The following is a 17,086-nucleotide window of genomic DNA, read 5'->3' as shown; positions in this document are numbered from 1 at the left end:
GGTGCTCTGACTGTGAGTAGTTTGGTGCAGTTCTCCACCAAGTCACCAGGTTTGCAAACACAATAAATTCTAAGTACATTTGTGAGAAAGCAATACGTTGATGACGTAAAAGTGACGTCTGGGCATTAGAACAATAAGCACAACACACACCATCTATTGGCCGTGTCTTAATGGTAGCTTCACAGATTTAGCATAACTCGCTGTGCCAAGATCAAGACTCGGAGATCTGTGAAGGGAAATCCATCGCTGCTACACCAGTGTACGTTAATGTGGAACACATTTAACATCATTTGCAACCTGGCTTAAACGTGGATTTCTCTTAGCTCCTGCGAATTGAAGGCAAACAGTCCATTTGACTCCTTTCGAGGCCCACTATAGACCTCCATAACTGTGATTACATCCCTCTGTGCTGATGTTTGCACATGTGGGAGGAAAAGATTTGTGAACATCTGCTGACCTAATATTGAAGAAGCGCAGTGGGTTTGTAAACGTCTCTCTGACACACACACACACACACACACACACACACTACTAGACTCATCAGCATTTTTACACTCTGGCCAAGATAAGCTGTGCGATGGGACTGCCTGTGTATGTCATTCAAAAAGTAATACAGTGCACACAACGTATCTCCACTCCCAGTTCATACTCACTCAGTAGTCACAGAATACTACAAAAGCCTCCATGTTGCAAGACATCGCATATATTCTGTGTAAACACTAACACATTGCTGATTAGACAAGGGCTGCAGGTCAGGTCTTCTTACCGACTTGTTGATGGCTGTGGGCAAGTTTCCGTCCATGACCGGGCCGTTGTCTGGGTCAGCTAAGCCAAAGTCCAGTGAAACCATGATGGAATCTCGGAAGTCCAGTTTTTCCTGTAGAAGAGTTGGAAGATGTTTAATTTGCATTCTACTAATGTGGGCTAAGATTTTACTGATATTAATATCATAATATCAATATTCTTTCAATACTCTATTCAATAATTCATCTTTCATCAGCATCGTTTCTAAAGACACTTCTCAATCTCAATTTTTTATTCTGATGTGAAGGTCACTAAGTACTTTCTTCTCAGTTTGTGTGTGTGTGTGTGTGTGTGTGTGTTGGACAAGCTACAAAATTCAGTGCGTGTACTGTATACTGGGGGTAACTTGGTGGCACAGAACGTGACTCATTAATCACCATACAGCCACCAGTATTCAGCTCTGACATTTAACGGCATAACTAAGTTATGCTCTGAGGAGCCTGGAAAGGCTTTAATGGTGGACTAAAGAGTGACATTGATTCCATGCTTAGGGTGGGATGATATCTTACACGTCATGTGTGTTGTTGCATCACAAAGTCAGATTTCAGTGGGTTTCCACTGTGTCATTCGGACAATTACTGTTAATTTTCAGGAATTTGCGACAAAATGCCAAGGTTAGTTAATACCGAAAGTGGGGAGAGTTGAGCAACTAGTCTCCACATGTGTGTGATAAAAGTATGGGATTTCCCGTTCTCGGGAACTGACACAGACGTTGTGAAATGACAAGGATTTGGGCTTGGAATTTTAACTAGAAAAGTGTTTGTGCAAGTTATATGAAGAAGAAAAAAAAGGATTTGCAGTGGAGGAAGAACTGTGAGTGACACAGTTTTACAGAGGGGTTTTATTCAACACTGAGGGGACACGGATGATATTTGCATCAGTGGCGTCATCTAGATCTTCTCACCCAACTATGAATCTTTTCACTATTCTTACTTTTGGGTCAGAACTTTGCTCTGTAAGGGCATACTCACACTATGCCATCCCTACCGTACCCGAGTATGTTTGACCCCCAAAGTCCGGTTCGGTTGACCAGTGTGATCTCTCCGTACTGTACCCGGGCACGGTACGCTTATCCGTGGCCCTGTACGCTTGAGGAGGTGGGCTCGGGCACTGTACGCTTAAGGAGGTGGGCTCGGGCACTGTATGCTTGAGGAGGTGGGCTCGGGCCCTGTACGCTTGAGGAGGTGGGCTCGGGCACTGTACGCTTGAGGAGGTGGGCTCGGGCACTGTACGCTTGAGGAGGTGGGCTCGGTACGGTTGGGCACAACAGCTCAACCGTGCCTGGGTACAGGTTGATAGTATGCAGTGAGAGTGCAGACCAAGAACAGATGAGAACCGTAATCCGGTACGGTACAAGTGAACCGTGCCCAGAGTGAGTACGCCTTAAGATCATCATGAACTGTTACTCATGAACTGTACCTCAGCATCATCAAGTCACTGTTTACTGGTCTGACTTTATTTGTCTCTACATATCTCTGTCTCACTGTTTTTGTCTCTTCATCTGTCTATCTCTTTCTCTATGTCTCTTGTTCTACCTCTTTCTTTCTATGTTTCTCCCTCTCCCTCCTCTCTCATAGAAAACATGTGTTAGCCATCCTGTTCTCTCAGAGCAGTGTTAGGTCACTGGGGGATATCTCCAGCTGCCTTCTCTCTGTGCCTTCGCCATAGAGGCTGTGGGCAATTAGAACTGTTAGGGTGCAGGCATTCTCCTGTTGCTTTGATCCCCACCACTCTGGTTCTCATTATACTGTCCGAGGATCCATCATCTCAAGTCTTTAGCAAACACCTCGCTGTACTTATCTGGCCTCATTCGCAGCTAAAAGAAATGAAGAATACAAATGAAATGATGTTCCATAAACAGTCTAGGTGAGATTCTATAGGGGGAGTATTAGTTGGAGTAGGCACCCTTTGAACATAAACATGCTTATCGTGTTTCCAATGCTATGGTCTTTAAAGGTCAACAACTTTGAAGAAGAAGAGATCACTGTCTTTGTAAATGGCTTTACCGTAAACAGAGATGAAAGCCTGAGAGATAACTTCTCTCTATGTGTAGGTAATGAAAACACCAGGAGGCACATGTCTGTTAAAAACTCCACACTAAATAAAACTCCGTACGGCTACGGCTACAACTCCACAACCATTTATGTACAGATCCTATAGGCCACGCTGGCAGAGGGAATCTCTTAAGGTTTTTTTAGGATGGGTCCTTTTGCACTGCATATTCTTGCAATCTCATAGACATTTTTAAACGTATGCCCAATAGACCTTTACAAAGACCTGTAGAAAGACAATGTACGTCATTCTAACAATGACATTGAATGATTTGGCCAGTACTGTAAACTCAAATAGAAGCATAATGCTCTACAATTTTGTTCATTGGGCTGCAAAGACTAAATCTACAGTAGTTCCCAAGGCTAACATATCCCTCACTGCAGTTATATTAAATCAAAGACGCCGGCGTCTCAGCTGGGATGTGAACCTGTAACCTTGGAGCCGTGCCACTGTGTAACACCGACACTCACAGCAGAGCAGGGAAGGCCAAATGAGAGCATTTAGCCATGTGAGTCTTTTCGAGCCAGAAGCCTATTCATTTCCTCTGTGTCCTTAAGATACCGTCTCACCGATCGAAAACAGGATAAAATAGGATAATTGCTCCATTATCCTATAGAATGGTAGCATTTGTGTGACTCAGATTCTTTTTAGCTTGACTGAGAGGGCAACAAACAGCTCTCATGGCCTTGGGACAAAACAAGCCGTCTCTTATCGTGACCCCGTTTAACAACAAGATCCAAATGTCTTCAATTCAATTTTATTTATTTATATAGAGCCATTAACTGTGAATACTGTCTCCAGGGCACTTTGAAGGGCTCACAACCTAAAGACCCTAAGGACAAAAACAGAAGGCAACAGTGGCAAAGTGGCAAAGTGGCAAACCCTTTCCCAAACAGGAAGAAGCTATGAGCAGCCAGGGATAACCCTCTTCATGGTTTAGAGGGGGGCCTCTTTCCTGAGGTCCCCCAAGCAACGAGACAGAGGGAAGGGAAGAGGAGAGAAGGAACAAGGGAAGGGGAAGGAAGTCAAGGCTGTTTTGCTGTGGATTCAAGAACACACGAGAGGGAAAACACTGTACAATCTTCTTGGCGTTACCATAAATTACGGTAGACATTTTATCACTCTCATAGCAATGGAATGCGTTTAGGCTTGTGTGCCTCTTCGTTCCCATCTGAGCTCCGCTGCCTGTCTTATAAGAGGACAGATTTACTTGCCAACGTGTAGAAGGTGTGCTCTGTGCAGAGGGAGTCTGTGATTTCCACTTTGGTCTGCATCCGCTTCTCGTCCGTGCCGATGAACCGCACTCGCGATGTGGATCTCAGAGCATCCAGGTGCAGCCCGTACCGGACCTCTGTAACACCACCAGCTGGGAGTGTTACTTAACTCACGAGACAAATGTGCATACATGTGTGTCTGTGTGTCTAAAATAGTCTGATATTCTCATTTGGGCTAAATGTCATGCATACCACACTTGGGCCAAAGACAACATCACATTCATGCACATCACTTGTCAGCGGTTCAAATTACAGTACCACGCATGCATGTGAAATGCATTAAACTGTGAGATGTTGAAACTTCATGATATATAGATGTAACGTTCTGTCACCCACTTTACAACATCAAAATTACAAACAGCTGCCTATAACAACCACATTAAGTAATATGTTAAGAAGTGAGGGGGAGAATATTTTACTTTGCTTTTCCCATATTCCATTCATTATTAGTCAGTCAGTGACATCATTCTGAAGAAAATCTGCAATGCTAAATTCACAGGCTTCCAGCATGGTCCCACAGCCAGCTGACTTCAATTAATATGTTAAAAAAATAGAAAATAGTGCATTACTTCAAGCTTATACTATCTACCCACACATATCCTGCTCCAGAGTATCAGTGACTTCAGTTAAAGAGTTTATCAGCTGTTTGTCGGCTAGGTATTATGTGCCTGAATTAAAAAAAAAAAAAAAAGTCACGAGCCTCAAGTCATAATATAATTACTACTAATCCACTCACTGGTGACTGGGTTTGTGCCCTTGTCGGATTTGACCTTGTAGGAGAAGCAGATTTTGGTCTTCACGCAAGCAGTTTTGTCATGATCCTCACAAGATGGCTGCTGAAGGTTGATCTTGGTTGGGTCAAAGGTCATATTGGCATGGAGCTCGGCGACGTCCCGAGACCTAGACACACAAGTAAAAAAGAATGGAGTCTGACAGTCTGAACAGTCTGACAAACAGATGCTTCCATGAGCAGTGCAATAACACAGATGCAGCACAGTGAATGAGGCAAAGGGATGGACCTCAGCTTTCCCTTTGATGCTCCCCATCACACTCAACATAGGCTCATTATCAGTACCATGGAAGCTGCTTTTAAAGGCATGAAAACAAACAACAAGAGTTTTTTTTTTAGTTTTAACCCTGACAGTCCAGCAATGAGAACCACCAGGGTATGTGGAGGTCACTGATTTCCACTGAGCACCGCTGCTGCCCTCAAACAGCTGTGGAATCACACAGTGAAGAGGGTTCACTTGTGTGGGGAGTCTGGAATTAGGGAGTGATCTGTGCAGCCGGGGGCTCCACCGAGGGCCAGCTCCCCCGGGGATGTGTGCAGTGCCGCGGCCTCGCCGGCAGCCATGGGAGCTTCTCACAAAGTCTCTGGCTGGAGGTTTGGATGAGGGCCTTTGGATGAGGGCCTGAAGAGGTCAATACATTCTGTATCAGGGCCAGAGAATGTTTGTGTGGTCTCTGTGTGTGTGTGTGTGGGTGTGGGAGGAGTGTGTGTGTGTGTGTGTGTGTGTGTGTGTGTGTACAGTATGTGGGAGGGCGTGTGTGCCTGTGTGTGTGGGAGGGTGTCTATGGCATTGTGTGTTCTGAGGGATTTGTAGTGTCTTGCACTGACCGATCAGGGAGTTTGTGTTGTGAAGAAGAGGAATGAAAAGCAGTTGTTCAGCCTCCACTCATTAGTTTCTGTTTTCTACACAACAATCCACTCTAGACATAAGGCAAAGGAAAGTAAAGTGCCCGGTAGTTAGCAGACACTTTTATCCAAAGCGAAATGGACTCGCGACGACATAACATTCCTAGTCATTGACAATGCTTTGTCCCCAACTGCCCTCCTTTATGGATCTGTAAAAAGAAACTGTAGTCATATTATTCAGGCAGGACACAGAGTACCATCTTCTGCTGTTCTGTGAGGAGGTCAGTGTTCTCCTGGGATGGGGAGGGAGGGAGGGGGACGCGAGGAGAGGACGGCATGCTAACCTGGAGCCAGGGATGGATGAGCCAGGACTCAGTTCTTTGTGGCTCTAGGAACTATTCTGGTCGTCTCAAAAGCCACAGGTTGACGACATAATAGAGATCTGCCATACGCATTTGAGCTCAAGAAAAAGGGGTCTGGATGGAATGGCTCAGTGGGGAGTTGAAGGAGCGAGAAGTGCGTGACTAGGGTCAGGTTTGGATTGACAGGCTTTAAGAATGCTGGCTGAACCAAGAACTGTTAAAAGTCATGACAAGTGTACAGTGTCAGCTGAGGCCATAGAGACCAAGTAAATAGCTGAGATCAGACCACGCTGTCCAGCCAAATCTTTAGCACCCCACCCTCTTGACACACACACACACACACACACACACACACACACACACACACACACACACACACACACACACACACACACACATGAAAGTAAGAAACAAACACACACACACACACACACATGAAAGTAGGACACACACACACACACACACACACACACACTCACCAGTAAAGAGATGCTCCACCCAGACCTCCAATAGTGACGTCAATAATACCATCGTTATTCAAATCCATAATTCCGTGGATGGACTGGCCAAAAAATTTCACTTTGTCACCATCCCCTCCAGCAGCGATGCGCTATGACACACACACGCACACACACACACACACACACACACACACACACAACACAACAAAAGAAGCAGTACAGTGTCAATAAGTTCATTTTAAATTCAGTATTCAGTTGGATATAAAAGAGGCTGCATGAGCAATGCATTCCAGACCACACCATTCTGTTTCTCATGTTCACACCCCCCACCCCACTCTCCGCCATAAATGCCCTCACATCCTGAACTTTTCCCTTTCACCTTACCTGCACATACTTCTGCTTGAGCGTGTTCTGCTTGTTTCCATGGTAAATGTACACCGCCCCTTTGTGGTCATTCTCCAGCGGCGAGCCAATCACCACGTCGGCCGCGCCATCCAGGTTGAGGTCCGGGATGGCGGCGATGGCCGTGCCGAAGCGAGCGCCGCACGGTTCATTCTTGATGCCGCTCTTGTTGTGGGCGCAGGCCTGCGGCTCGGGCTCCAGGGTCATCACATGCTCAAACTTACTATCCTGAGGGGACAAGAGAGGAGCGATGACGCAACGCCATGGAGAATAGCCTGACTAGCGCCAGACTATGAGTCCCCTGCTCTGGAATGATGAGAGGTTTTCAGTTTATTCTTTGGGTTCTACTAGTCCAGCAAGCAGTTGGGAGTTTTTTTGTTTTGGTGAGGACACACTTCCATTGCAGAGATTTCAACAAAAAACAGCACAAGGGGTCTCACAAAGACGCTGTTTTTTTTTTAAAAAATCATTTGATCACAGATTATATAGATAATGTCGTGGAGAACCGAGCTGCAAAAAGGGTGCAATGATGTCAGCCATTAGCCTGGAGATTCCAGACTCTGGTAATCTGGAAAGATTAAGGGTCTGGCCACGAATAATGTAATGGCCCAACTCGAGGGGCGGCACCAAGCGTGCATTTGAAAATCTCACTGCAAGCAATTGGATGAGACTACACGACCAATGTTTACTTACTGATTTCGGACTCCGGCGCAATTGGATAACACCACGACTGGCATCGGTTTAGCTCGCCTTTGGCCCGCCTATATCAGATACACTGATGTGATTGGCTCCCCACGATACAAGTGGCAAAAGTAAAGTGCATCATTACTCATTGCCAGAGTGTCTCACAGAGACAATTCAAATTGTGCTCTTGCGAGAACTCTGGATTTTCCAAGGTAGTCAGCCCTCACATTGTGCCTGATTCCAGCTGGTTCTGATCACTTCTGATATAATTTGATTGATGCTCATTAGACCGAAGTCTGAGAGTAACTGGAATCTACTAGAATATTTCTAGACCAAAATTAACCAAATTCTTTTTGCTTTTCAGTGCCAGGCAATCTTTATTTTGTTTGATATAGCATTTCATATTAAGTGTTCTGAGATAGAATTTTAAATTTAGTGTCCTTAGTTATGAATCACCACATACAGAATATTTCACTTTATATTTCGCCTTATTTCACTGCTTGACTGCTTACATATTGTTTTGTCCACTATGACATTAAATGCATTACTATGCAGTCTGTCTGATCAGGCTTATCAGGACCACTATCTTCAATGAGTTTTACTACATGATTAGGTTATCAAAGGTCCTGCCTCCCTCTAGAGTCACATGGATCAGTTTGAGGTAGACCTACACAAAAGTGTATATTCAACTGATTCCCCTCCATAATATAAACCTGGCTCCACAAATGTCTCTAGAGATTTAGATTTTACCTCTTGCCCTTTGGACACACAGAGGAGACTCGGAATAGATTAAATTCACAGGATTTACAGCAAACACGTGCTCTAAATATGCAGGACAGACTGATAAATACACAGCGCCGGGCCATACTGTACACAGTGTCAGCTCTGGCTCTTACAGATGTATACAATTTGTATACTTCAAACAGAGGACACAAAAGCACATGACAATGTTCATCAGTGTTCAATCAAGCACGTATTTATCCACCAGATTAATAAACACATGCCACCATGTCACTTCTTGTGTCAGAAACCTGATACATCATTTGATTGAGTGTTTTAAGTCAACTCAAGTCAGATGACACATGGACACGCACAGCCACAGCCAAACTACACATACACACAGATACACACACACATGTGCGCACACACACACACACACACACACACACACACACACACACACACACACACACACACACACACACACACACACATCCATCCATCCATACACCCCCCACCACACACCCACACCCAGACCTACACACACACACACACACACACACACACACACACACACACACTTACCTTCAATTTGAAGACATACACCTGACCTTGCTCTTCCCTCTCTGACCCCATATACATGGGAGCCCCAACCAGGAGCAGGTCAGTGTAGGAGTCCATGTCCACGTCCACCGTCTGCAGCACGCTGCCAAAGTAGGAGCCAATCTGAGGGGAGGAAACAAAACAAGACAGACTGAGCCCCTACTATAATATAACAACACTCCCCCAGACAGCAACTAATCACGCTGATTGAATGAGAAAGTGATATCCAATCTTTAATTAGCGTGTTTATGTCTGAGACAGGACGTGATGGAGGATGGTGGAGGGTGAGACCCACCTGCTTTCCCTCCAGGGTCTGCGTGATGGTGATGTTTTTAGTTTTAACGTCAAAGCGGTAGATAGTCACGCGGCCTGTGTGGTTGAATCGAGGGGCGCCGGTGATGTAGAGCATGCCGTCTGGTGTGGAGGCTGACTGAACGTCGTAACCTGGACACAGAGAATCATTGAGGCTCAGTTGATGCAAACGTTTATTTTGACTATAACAACTGTTACATGACAGGATGTCAACCATTTTTAACTTTCTCTCTTTTAGTTACAATGGCTCAGCACTTAATTTTTTCCCAATGCATGACATACAGTACATACACAGTATGAATAATCACAGTAGCCATTTCTTCATAAAAAGTAATTCTGAAACCTGAAGGCTATACTCATTCATAGGCAATTAACTATACTAATTATAGTGCTATCCAAAATCTCTGATCAAGTCAAGCCCAAGCCAAACACGCATGATCTCCTTCCACAGCTGGTTTTAATGAGTCAGTGTTGGAAGGACTTACAGGGAGTAACTTGGAGGGAGTAAAACACCTTATGTATGTGAGACGGCAACAAAACAGTCACCAGTTATTTAGCCCCATGAAGCCCTATTCTGTTCACCTCCAGCTGTTCACTGTGTTTACGGTGTTCTTCTCTATAAAATATTGCCAGTGTGAGATTAAACAGCTCCATTAAGGCTCAAACAGCTTCCCTTCAAGGCTCAGACAGCAGTAGCTAGGCTATGCAACCTCAGGGCCCTTAAAAGGAAAAGGGCAGTGAGAAATCGGGCCTATTTTTGGTCCGGCTGGTGGCCATTTTGGTTTGGGTGTCTGGTGTTTATGGCTTTGCTCACCAGAACCCAAACAGTGTTTAGACTGGAGTCGTGATGCACTTCAGATTAACAAATGAGGGGCACTGTCTCGCTCACAAGAATGGAATGGGTCATAATGGAAAATCTCTCGCTCTGTGTTTATATTCACTTCTATTGCCAGCGCAACACAACAGAAGGATTAACGCACCACACACTCTACTGTCAGTGTGAAGTAATTACCATACTTCAGCTGAATGTGACCGAATAAGACAGTAAGGAGTAGGGTGAGGTCTTAATAAAGCACTGTCATCATCCACATACTGTACTGTAGCATCACAGTAGTAGTAGTACTAGCATGTAGTTGGGCCTTCTAGACCACCTAGTTTCCTGTGTCACATAACAATACTATGTGTATAGCACTGAAATGTATTTTTAAAACACTACAGTGTGTTATCTAGTGTGTTATCTGGGACAGGTAATGGGGATATCCAATCCCATCGAAATAGTATTCTGTCTCACCCTAACACAATGTCATCTGGCTACATATTTATGACCCTGCTAATGGCTGTAGAGATTTTTGCATTCACTTTGCTTCACTCTTTAACTGTCTGTTCACAGAAGGGGTACAGAAAGGGGCAGCCTAGCCAGAGTGTCCTACTCACCCACGTAGCCTGCCAGGCCTTCGTATCTCTCCTGCAGGGGGTCGTGAAAGGTGGCCTTGTGGGGCTCCACGGTGACCCCGTCCTGCTGCATGACCACCGTACCGTTCCAGTCGAAGGCCCCCACCGCCCCGAGCATCAAGGCCTCCTGCCACACAGGAAGCCGCACGAAAACCAGACAGGAAGGGGCGGGTCAGCGCAAAAGAGTAAACACATTGTAGGGGAGGTGGGGGGGGCAAGGGGAAATGCTGCAGGACAATGTGCTGGTCAGAAGTATTTCATCAGGCTACAGTGAGTGGGGTCAAGAGCAAAAATAAATGTGTGTGTGTGTGTGTGTGTGTGTGTGTGTGTGTGTGTGTGTGTGTGTGTGTGTGTTTGTGTGACAGTGTGAGGAGGGTGTTTTGCTAGCTTCATTCATTCATTTATTCATTCAAACAATTAAAGCTCCAGATTAACAGTATGTACTGCCACCATTTCTATAAACAGGGCTGAATGACAGCAAAACAATTCAACAATAGGAACAATTTGTGTGCCTTGACAGGCCTCAAATTAATTTGAACCTTCTGGCCATCTTTATAGTGACCATATAAGTCAAACTGTTCCCGTATCAGTCTTGAGTGCTTGATGACGACAGGCCATTAAGGGTCATTACAAAGGCATGCAAGCATCTCCAGATAGCGCCATCTAAGTGCCTCATAGTCAGGTGTGTGGGTTGGAGAGCACCAGAAGATTTTGTTTACAGATACGGACCACAGATAGGGACACAGGAAATGCTTCGTGACTACACCGCTGTTTTCATTGGACCGACTGGCTTGAGTCAACTGTCCAGGAAATCATGTGCCCGGCTACACAATGCATGTCCTTAGAGGGTGTTCAGAACACACTCTCTCTCTCTAGTTTCATTTTAAGACACAAATATCAAAAGAGTTTTACGTGATGGTGAATCAGCATGTTACTCAGAAGGGGGAGAGGGCATATAACTGATGAAAAAGATAGACAAGAAGGATGCAGTTTCGCCAGACCATATCACTGCTGAGTAAAATGCAATTGCATTTGTAACATGACTGTTGGATGACTCTGTAGTCTTGAGCTTGGGGACGTGCTTGCGTCAGCATATTCAAATTGATTTGCTGTACTTATCCTTGAAACAATAACTTACTTTCGAGGCATGGGCGCTGAAGCCTGCCTGGGACATCTCCATTTCAAAAGACGACGTGTGTTTGCCAGACGTAGCTGCAAAACAAAAAACAAAGCATTGTTGCCTGCCTTCCTGTTTTCAGTGTCATCACAAAGCCTTAGCATTAACGTGTGCCCACTTCATCCATCACTGGCAGCCTTTTCAACAGACATCTGCTTGCACTACAACTGAACTTACGGTACCAAATCCCATGGGACACGGTGATGGAATGGATTCAAGACGGCACCTATAAACACAGGCCTTCTCTGGGCATTCAGGCACTACGGTTGAGGAGCCCTCGCCCTTCTCATCCCGCTGGGCTCCTCTCGTCTTTGCCTATTTTTCTTTTACCCCCACTAACACATTCAAGTTGTAGTTCTCGGGGTTTCAAACAAACAGACTCTCTCTACCCGCTGAGAAATCCACCCCCAGCTCTCCCACAAGTGATTTCGAAAGGCATTTAAAAACCGCTTCATAAACACTCAACCTCTGCAAAACAAGGGGATTTTCCTCTGAATTTCAACTGCCGTTTTCTTCTCCTTATTCATGAGGGTTGGTTCATTCATGCCTGATGCTATCGGCAGGAAATGTGAGGCCGTGAAGCAGAAACACACCAGGAGGTGCCTGTACTGCTGTCAGTCAAAAGAAAAGTAAAAAATGAGGGGGGTTCTTTGGGGGTTCTAGAGCGGAGCGCTCTAGAATCTTTGGTTCTTACCCTCCAGAGCGAAGATGCGGCTGCCGAGGGCATCCACAATGGTCAGCAGCGCCACCTCATCAGACACGTTGAAGAAGTGGTCGCCCTTGGGCTCGCTGGCGATCGATTCGATCTCCTCGATGAATGTCTTGACCTGTTCAAGGCTTTTGTTTTGCCTGTTGTAATCACCAAGGACCTAGAGGGAGTAAACAGAATAAATAGTTTAACATGGTCAAATGTTTTTACTTTTCTTAAATATTTTCTTGAATTTACATAAGATTATAGGTGCAGTACAATACAAGAACTCTCAAAATATTAGCTATCATACTTGCACTAGTTTCTAATGCACAAGTCTTTCATGATGTTGAACACAATTTTATGTTTTGGAATCTTGAACTCCGATGTTTAGCTTATAATAAAATCAAATAAATGTCGAACACAACTGACACAACTGGACTATATATAGCTGTCTGGAAAATCAACTATACAGACAGCTTTACAGCAACATTTTATGGCTCCCAGTTTGACAGCGGACATCAAGTGGACACAAGAGAACTCTAAATCAAGGCTCTGCGAAGTCCATAAGATGCTATTTCCTTCATTTTTCGGCAGATTTCCAAAAAGAAGGAGGAAGGCACAAGCAAGCTACAAAAGCTGCCTTACAAATAGACTGATGAGTATTTGCATCTGTGTCCCTGGTTAGTGGGGAGGGGCGTGTGTGTGTGTGTGTGTGTGTGTGTGTGTGTGTGGGGTGGGTAGGGGGATTGACGGGACGTGATGAAGTGGAGACTCACAGCGATGGAGAATTTCTCAATGCCCTCTTCCTCGCAATTTTCAATGACCTTTTTCAGTCTGTAGTTGTCATGCGACTCTCCATCCGTGACGATCACCATAACCTTCTTGGCATCAGGACGGGCACCCCTCTCCACCGTGAAGGCCTCTTCCCTGTGTGTGTGGCCGGGGTGGGGAGAGACCAATGCTCAGCTTTAAACTTTCCTTCCTTACTGTCAGAAATCACTAATAATCGTCACAATAACAAACTGTATGACAAATAGCATATTAAACATTGTGCTACTGCATCCAGAACAAAATGTAAATGTATGAAGTAATTGGCTAAAAATGTTCATGTCATCAACTTACAACCCAACTGAAAAATCACATAAATATTATGTCTCTGAAAAGTCATGCTGACAAACATTTTATAACCCAGTAGAGATGAAAAGACTGAAAGATTGATTGAAAGAGACTGAAAGACATTGAAGATGTAGTCATTGCCTAGCACAGGAAACACACCATCACATTCACACCTTCCCCACAAACAGAAATAGGATACAAAGTATATGACATCATCACTTCACTGACATGAACAGAAGATAAATGAATGAATTTAAACATACTGCACATAGTGATTCTATGACTAAGCACAAGGCATGTCTGTGGGCCCTACCGTGCCGTATCAATGCCCAGTGCTGTCATGGTCTTCAGGCCTGTCCGCTGTGGGATCAGTCTTGCATGTTTCAACAGGTCGTTGGTGTTGTCAAACGTGCTCAGGTTGAACTCGTGCCCCACGTTGTCTCCATAGGACACTATGCCCACCTGTGGAAGCGTGCGGCTGTAAGTAACAACTCAAACAGCAGGGTAGGCCTGGGGCACATCCATGAGTGTGTGTGTGTGTGTGTGTGTGTGACATTAATGAAGCTTGGTTAACTAAAGCATTCACCCTTTATTCCACACGTTACATCACGGAAATGTCTCCCCTGCTAATTTAGTCTATAAAAAGCAAGTAATAATTATCATAAAACTCTCTCTCACACACACACACACACACACACACACACACACACACACACACACACACACACACACACACACACACACACACACACACTGACAAACATTCAAGTTCACCAGTACCAGACAAAACACCACCACCTTTCTGTCTGCTTCCCACATACACCTCCACCCACAAACACACCCATGCACCTACGTCCACCCCTGTCCCACCCATTCTTCACACACACACAGAGAGAGCTAAGTCTGTTATTCTTTGTGGTCATCTCTCCCAAGGGCATAATGTGTTAGCGCTCTCTTTTCAAATATGAAAAGCAAAGCTTTGTGAGTTTTTATCCAGGCTCGGAATATGTGGTCATCCTCTGCTGAGGTTTATGGGCCTGTATTTTCCAGTGCCACAGGCAGGAAAACTTACATTTCCTCATCTCTTACCCGCTCAGTCCCCCAGTAGCCAAGGACACCAACTATATACACAGTCCTATTTTAAGTTGTGCTTATACTAGCTCATAAAAGACCATTATTCAGCTAAACTGGAGAATTTAGACAAAGAAGTCCTTGGCTGGTGTGTGTGTGACTGGTGTGCAGTCAACTGGATAGCCTAACAATGTGAACACAGCTAGCAACTTAGCTTATCATTTTCATGACAAAAATGGCTCCACTGATTCCCATTGCCTACAGTAATGTATTAAAACATACAGTATACTCAACACAGTTGTGCTATATAAAATCAGTAAATTATACATGGAATGCATACATTTACAGGGCTGTCAGGGAATATTTATAGTTTTTCTTGTGGAATGTATACACTTTTTATACATGCCATAACAGTGTAGCTACGCTTGCATGTTATGAGTTAATATAGTCTATTTATCAAATATAACACATATGTCAGTGGTCTTGTACAACAATGCTCTGATCGGATGCCCTACCTGGGACATTGTGGGACCAATTTCAATATTTTGCAGGAACCTGACCACGAAGTCAGTGATACTGGACCAAGGGAAGATACTGTTGGAGCCATCCAGCAAAATCACAATGTCCAGTGGCTTTGAACAGCCTGCAGAGGAACATGTACATGTGGTTTATGCACTTCACTCAACACTGCCTTCCCAAAATGGTCCCAATGTTGATGCACTTGCCCATCATGTAAGCAAAGTTTGATGTCAAGCTGTGTTGCTATGGTGAGTGATGGATGGTTTATGTAATAGCTTCTGCTTTTCCATCTTAAGTAGTCAGTAAGTTACAGTAAACTTACAGTAAACAGTCTTACTAATTATACAGTATGATGCAGTCAGTCGATGTGTTGCACTCAGCATACGAGTATAAATAGGAAGTGGTTGAGGAAATACTCAATGCTGGATGGAGATTTTTGAAAGAATGTGAGAAACCTGCAGCTGTTTCTGTGTCTGTGTCTGTGTGTGTGTGTGTGTGTGTGTGTGTGTGTGTGTGTGTGTACAAGTGTCTGTATGAGTGTGTTCTATGTGTATGTGTCTGTTTGTGTGGATATCTATGTGTACACACTTGAGCATCCATGTGAGTGAGCAGGAATGTGTGTGTAAGTGTGTGTGCTTACCGGACCCGGTATTTACTCTGTCTATGTATAAGCTTTTACATCCGCGCGTGTGTGCGTGTGTGTGTGTGTGTGTGTGTGTGTGTGTGTGTGTGTGTGTGTGTGTGTGTGTGTGTGTGTGTGTGTGTGTGTGTCTGTTGTGTGTGTGTATGTGTGTGTGTGTGTGTATGTGTATGTGTATGTGTGTATGTGTATGTGTATGTGTATGTGAATGTGTATATGGGTGTGTGTGTATGTGTGTATGTATGTATGTGTGTGTGTGTGTGTGAGTGTGTCTGTACGTGTGTGTATGTGCGTGCGTGCGTGCGTGTGTGCGTGAATACTCTGTATTTACTCTAAGCCACTGCGTCTGTGCAGGGTGAGATGACATGTCTCTCTAAACTTTCTCCTAACTTGGGCAACAGGGGCAGAGCGTGCTGGCCATGGTTTACCCCAGGAATGCGCTAATGTACACTTAGGGCTGCCCCGACCATGTGTGTTTCACGAGGGAAAAACACACGCATGTGTACGCATGAGTCAGAGAAACAGACACAGAGAGAGTGAGTGACGGATAGAGAGAGAGAGAGAGAAAGAAAGAAAGAGAGAAGGAGAGGGAGACATAAATGACATTTGGTACCTTGGATCGGTGGAGTGATGGAGTTTAGCACCTCGAATGAGGAGCTGACGTTTGCACAGATCCCTGAGATGTACTGCTGGTTCCCACACATGTAGCCATACTGTGGGCCGCAAGCCTACACTCAAAGAAGCATTCACACATGCACAAATACACACAGACACACGAGCACACACACACACACACACACACACACACACACACACACACACACACACACACACACACACACACACACACACACACACACACAAAAAAGAGAGAGGAAAAGAGAAGGGTAAATGATGGGCCCAGTTCACTGAGAGATTCCTCTGCAAACTCTCTTTGTGGAAAATCAGCTTGCAGCCCCAGCCTTGGGCTGGGGAAATAAGCAGGGGGAAAAATCGAGTCAGAGCCCTGATATTCCTATCCTAGGCTTCAGTTAGAGGGCACACGACAGAGCAGCCTGAACTAACATCCTGGGAGACTCCCCCACCGCAGACAAAGCGGCAGAGACACAC

At 44.9% G+C, this 17,086-nt stretch overlaps 1 protein-coding gene across 2 annotated transcripts in view; it reads right to left on the bottom strand.

Annotated features, from left to right (window-relative positions):
* itga1 (integrin, alpha 1) overlaps positions 1–17,086 on the bottom strand; it is a 47,630-nt gene that overhangs the window by 10,085 nt on the left and 20,459 nt on the right. Inside the window, exons 5-18 of one of the 2 annotated variants that reach the window (XM_048258971.1) lie at positions 16,590–16,704; positions 15,333–15,460; positions 14,060–14,208; positions 13,407–13,557; positions 12,634–12,808; positions 11,901–11,974; positions 10,745–10,889; positions 9,294–9,442; positions 8,981–9,121; positions 6,974–7,219; positions 6,608–6,738; positions 4,867–5,030; positions 4,071–4,219; positions 767–877 (exon numbers count right to left, since the gene is read on the bottom strand). In XM_048258971.1, coding sequence (XP_048114928.1) covers positions 767–877; positions 4,071–4,219; positions 4,867–5,030; positions 6,608–6,738; positions 6,974–7,219; positions 8,981–9,121; positions 9,294–9,442; positions 10,745–10,889; positions 11,901–11,974; positions 12,634–12,808; positions 13,407–13,557; positions 14,060–14,208; positions 15,333–15,460; positions 16,590–16,704 — 2,028 coding nt within the window. The remainder of the gene's footprint in view (positions 1–766; positions 878–4,070; positions 4,220–4,866; positions 5,031–6,607; positions 6,739–6,973; positions 7,220–8,980; positions 9,122–9,293; positions 9,443–10,744; positions 10,890–11,900; positions 11,975–12,633; positions 12,809–13,406; positions 13,558–14,059; positions 14,209–15,332; positions 15,461–16,589; positions 16,705–17,086) is intronic. The other variant, XM_048258972.1, reaches the window with a different exon arrangement.

This window comes from Alosa alosa, chromosome 12 (genome assembly GCF_017589495.1).
Source record: "Alosa alosa isolate M-15738 ecotype Scorff River chromosome 12, AALO_Geno_1.1, whole genome shotgun sequence".
Classification (NCBI taxonomy): domain Eukaryota; kingdom Metazoa; phylum Chordata; class Actinopteri; order Clupeiformes; family Clupeidae; genus Alosa; species Alosa alosa.
The sequence above is the reverse complement of the archived record's forward strand: the minus strand, read 5'-3'. Positions and strand labels throughout refer to the sequence as shown.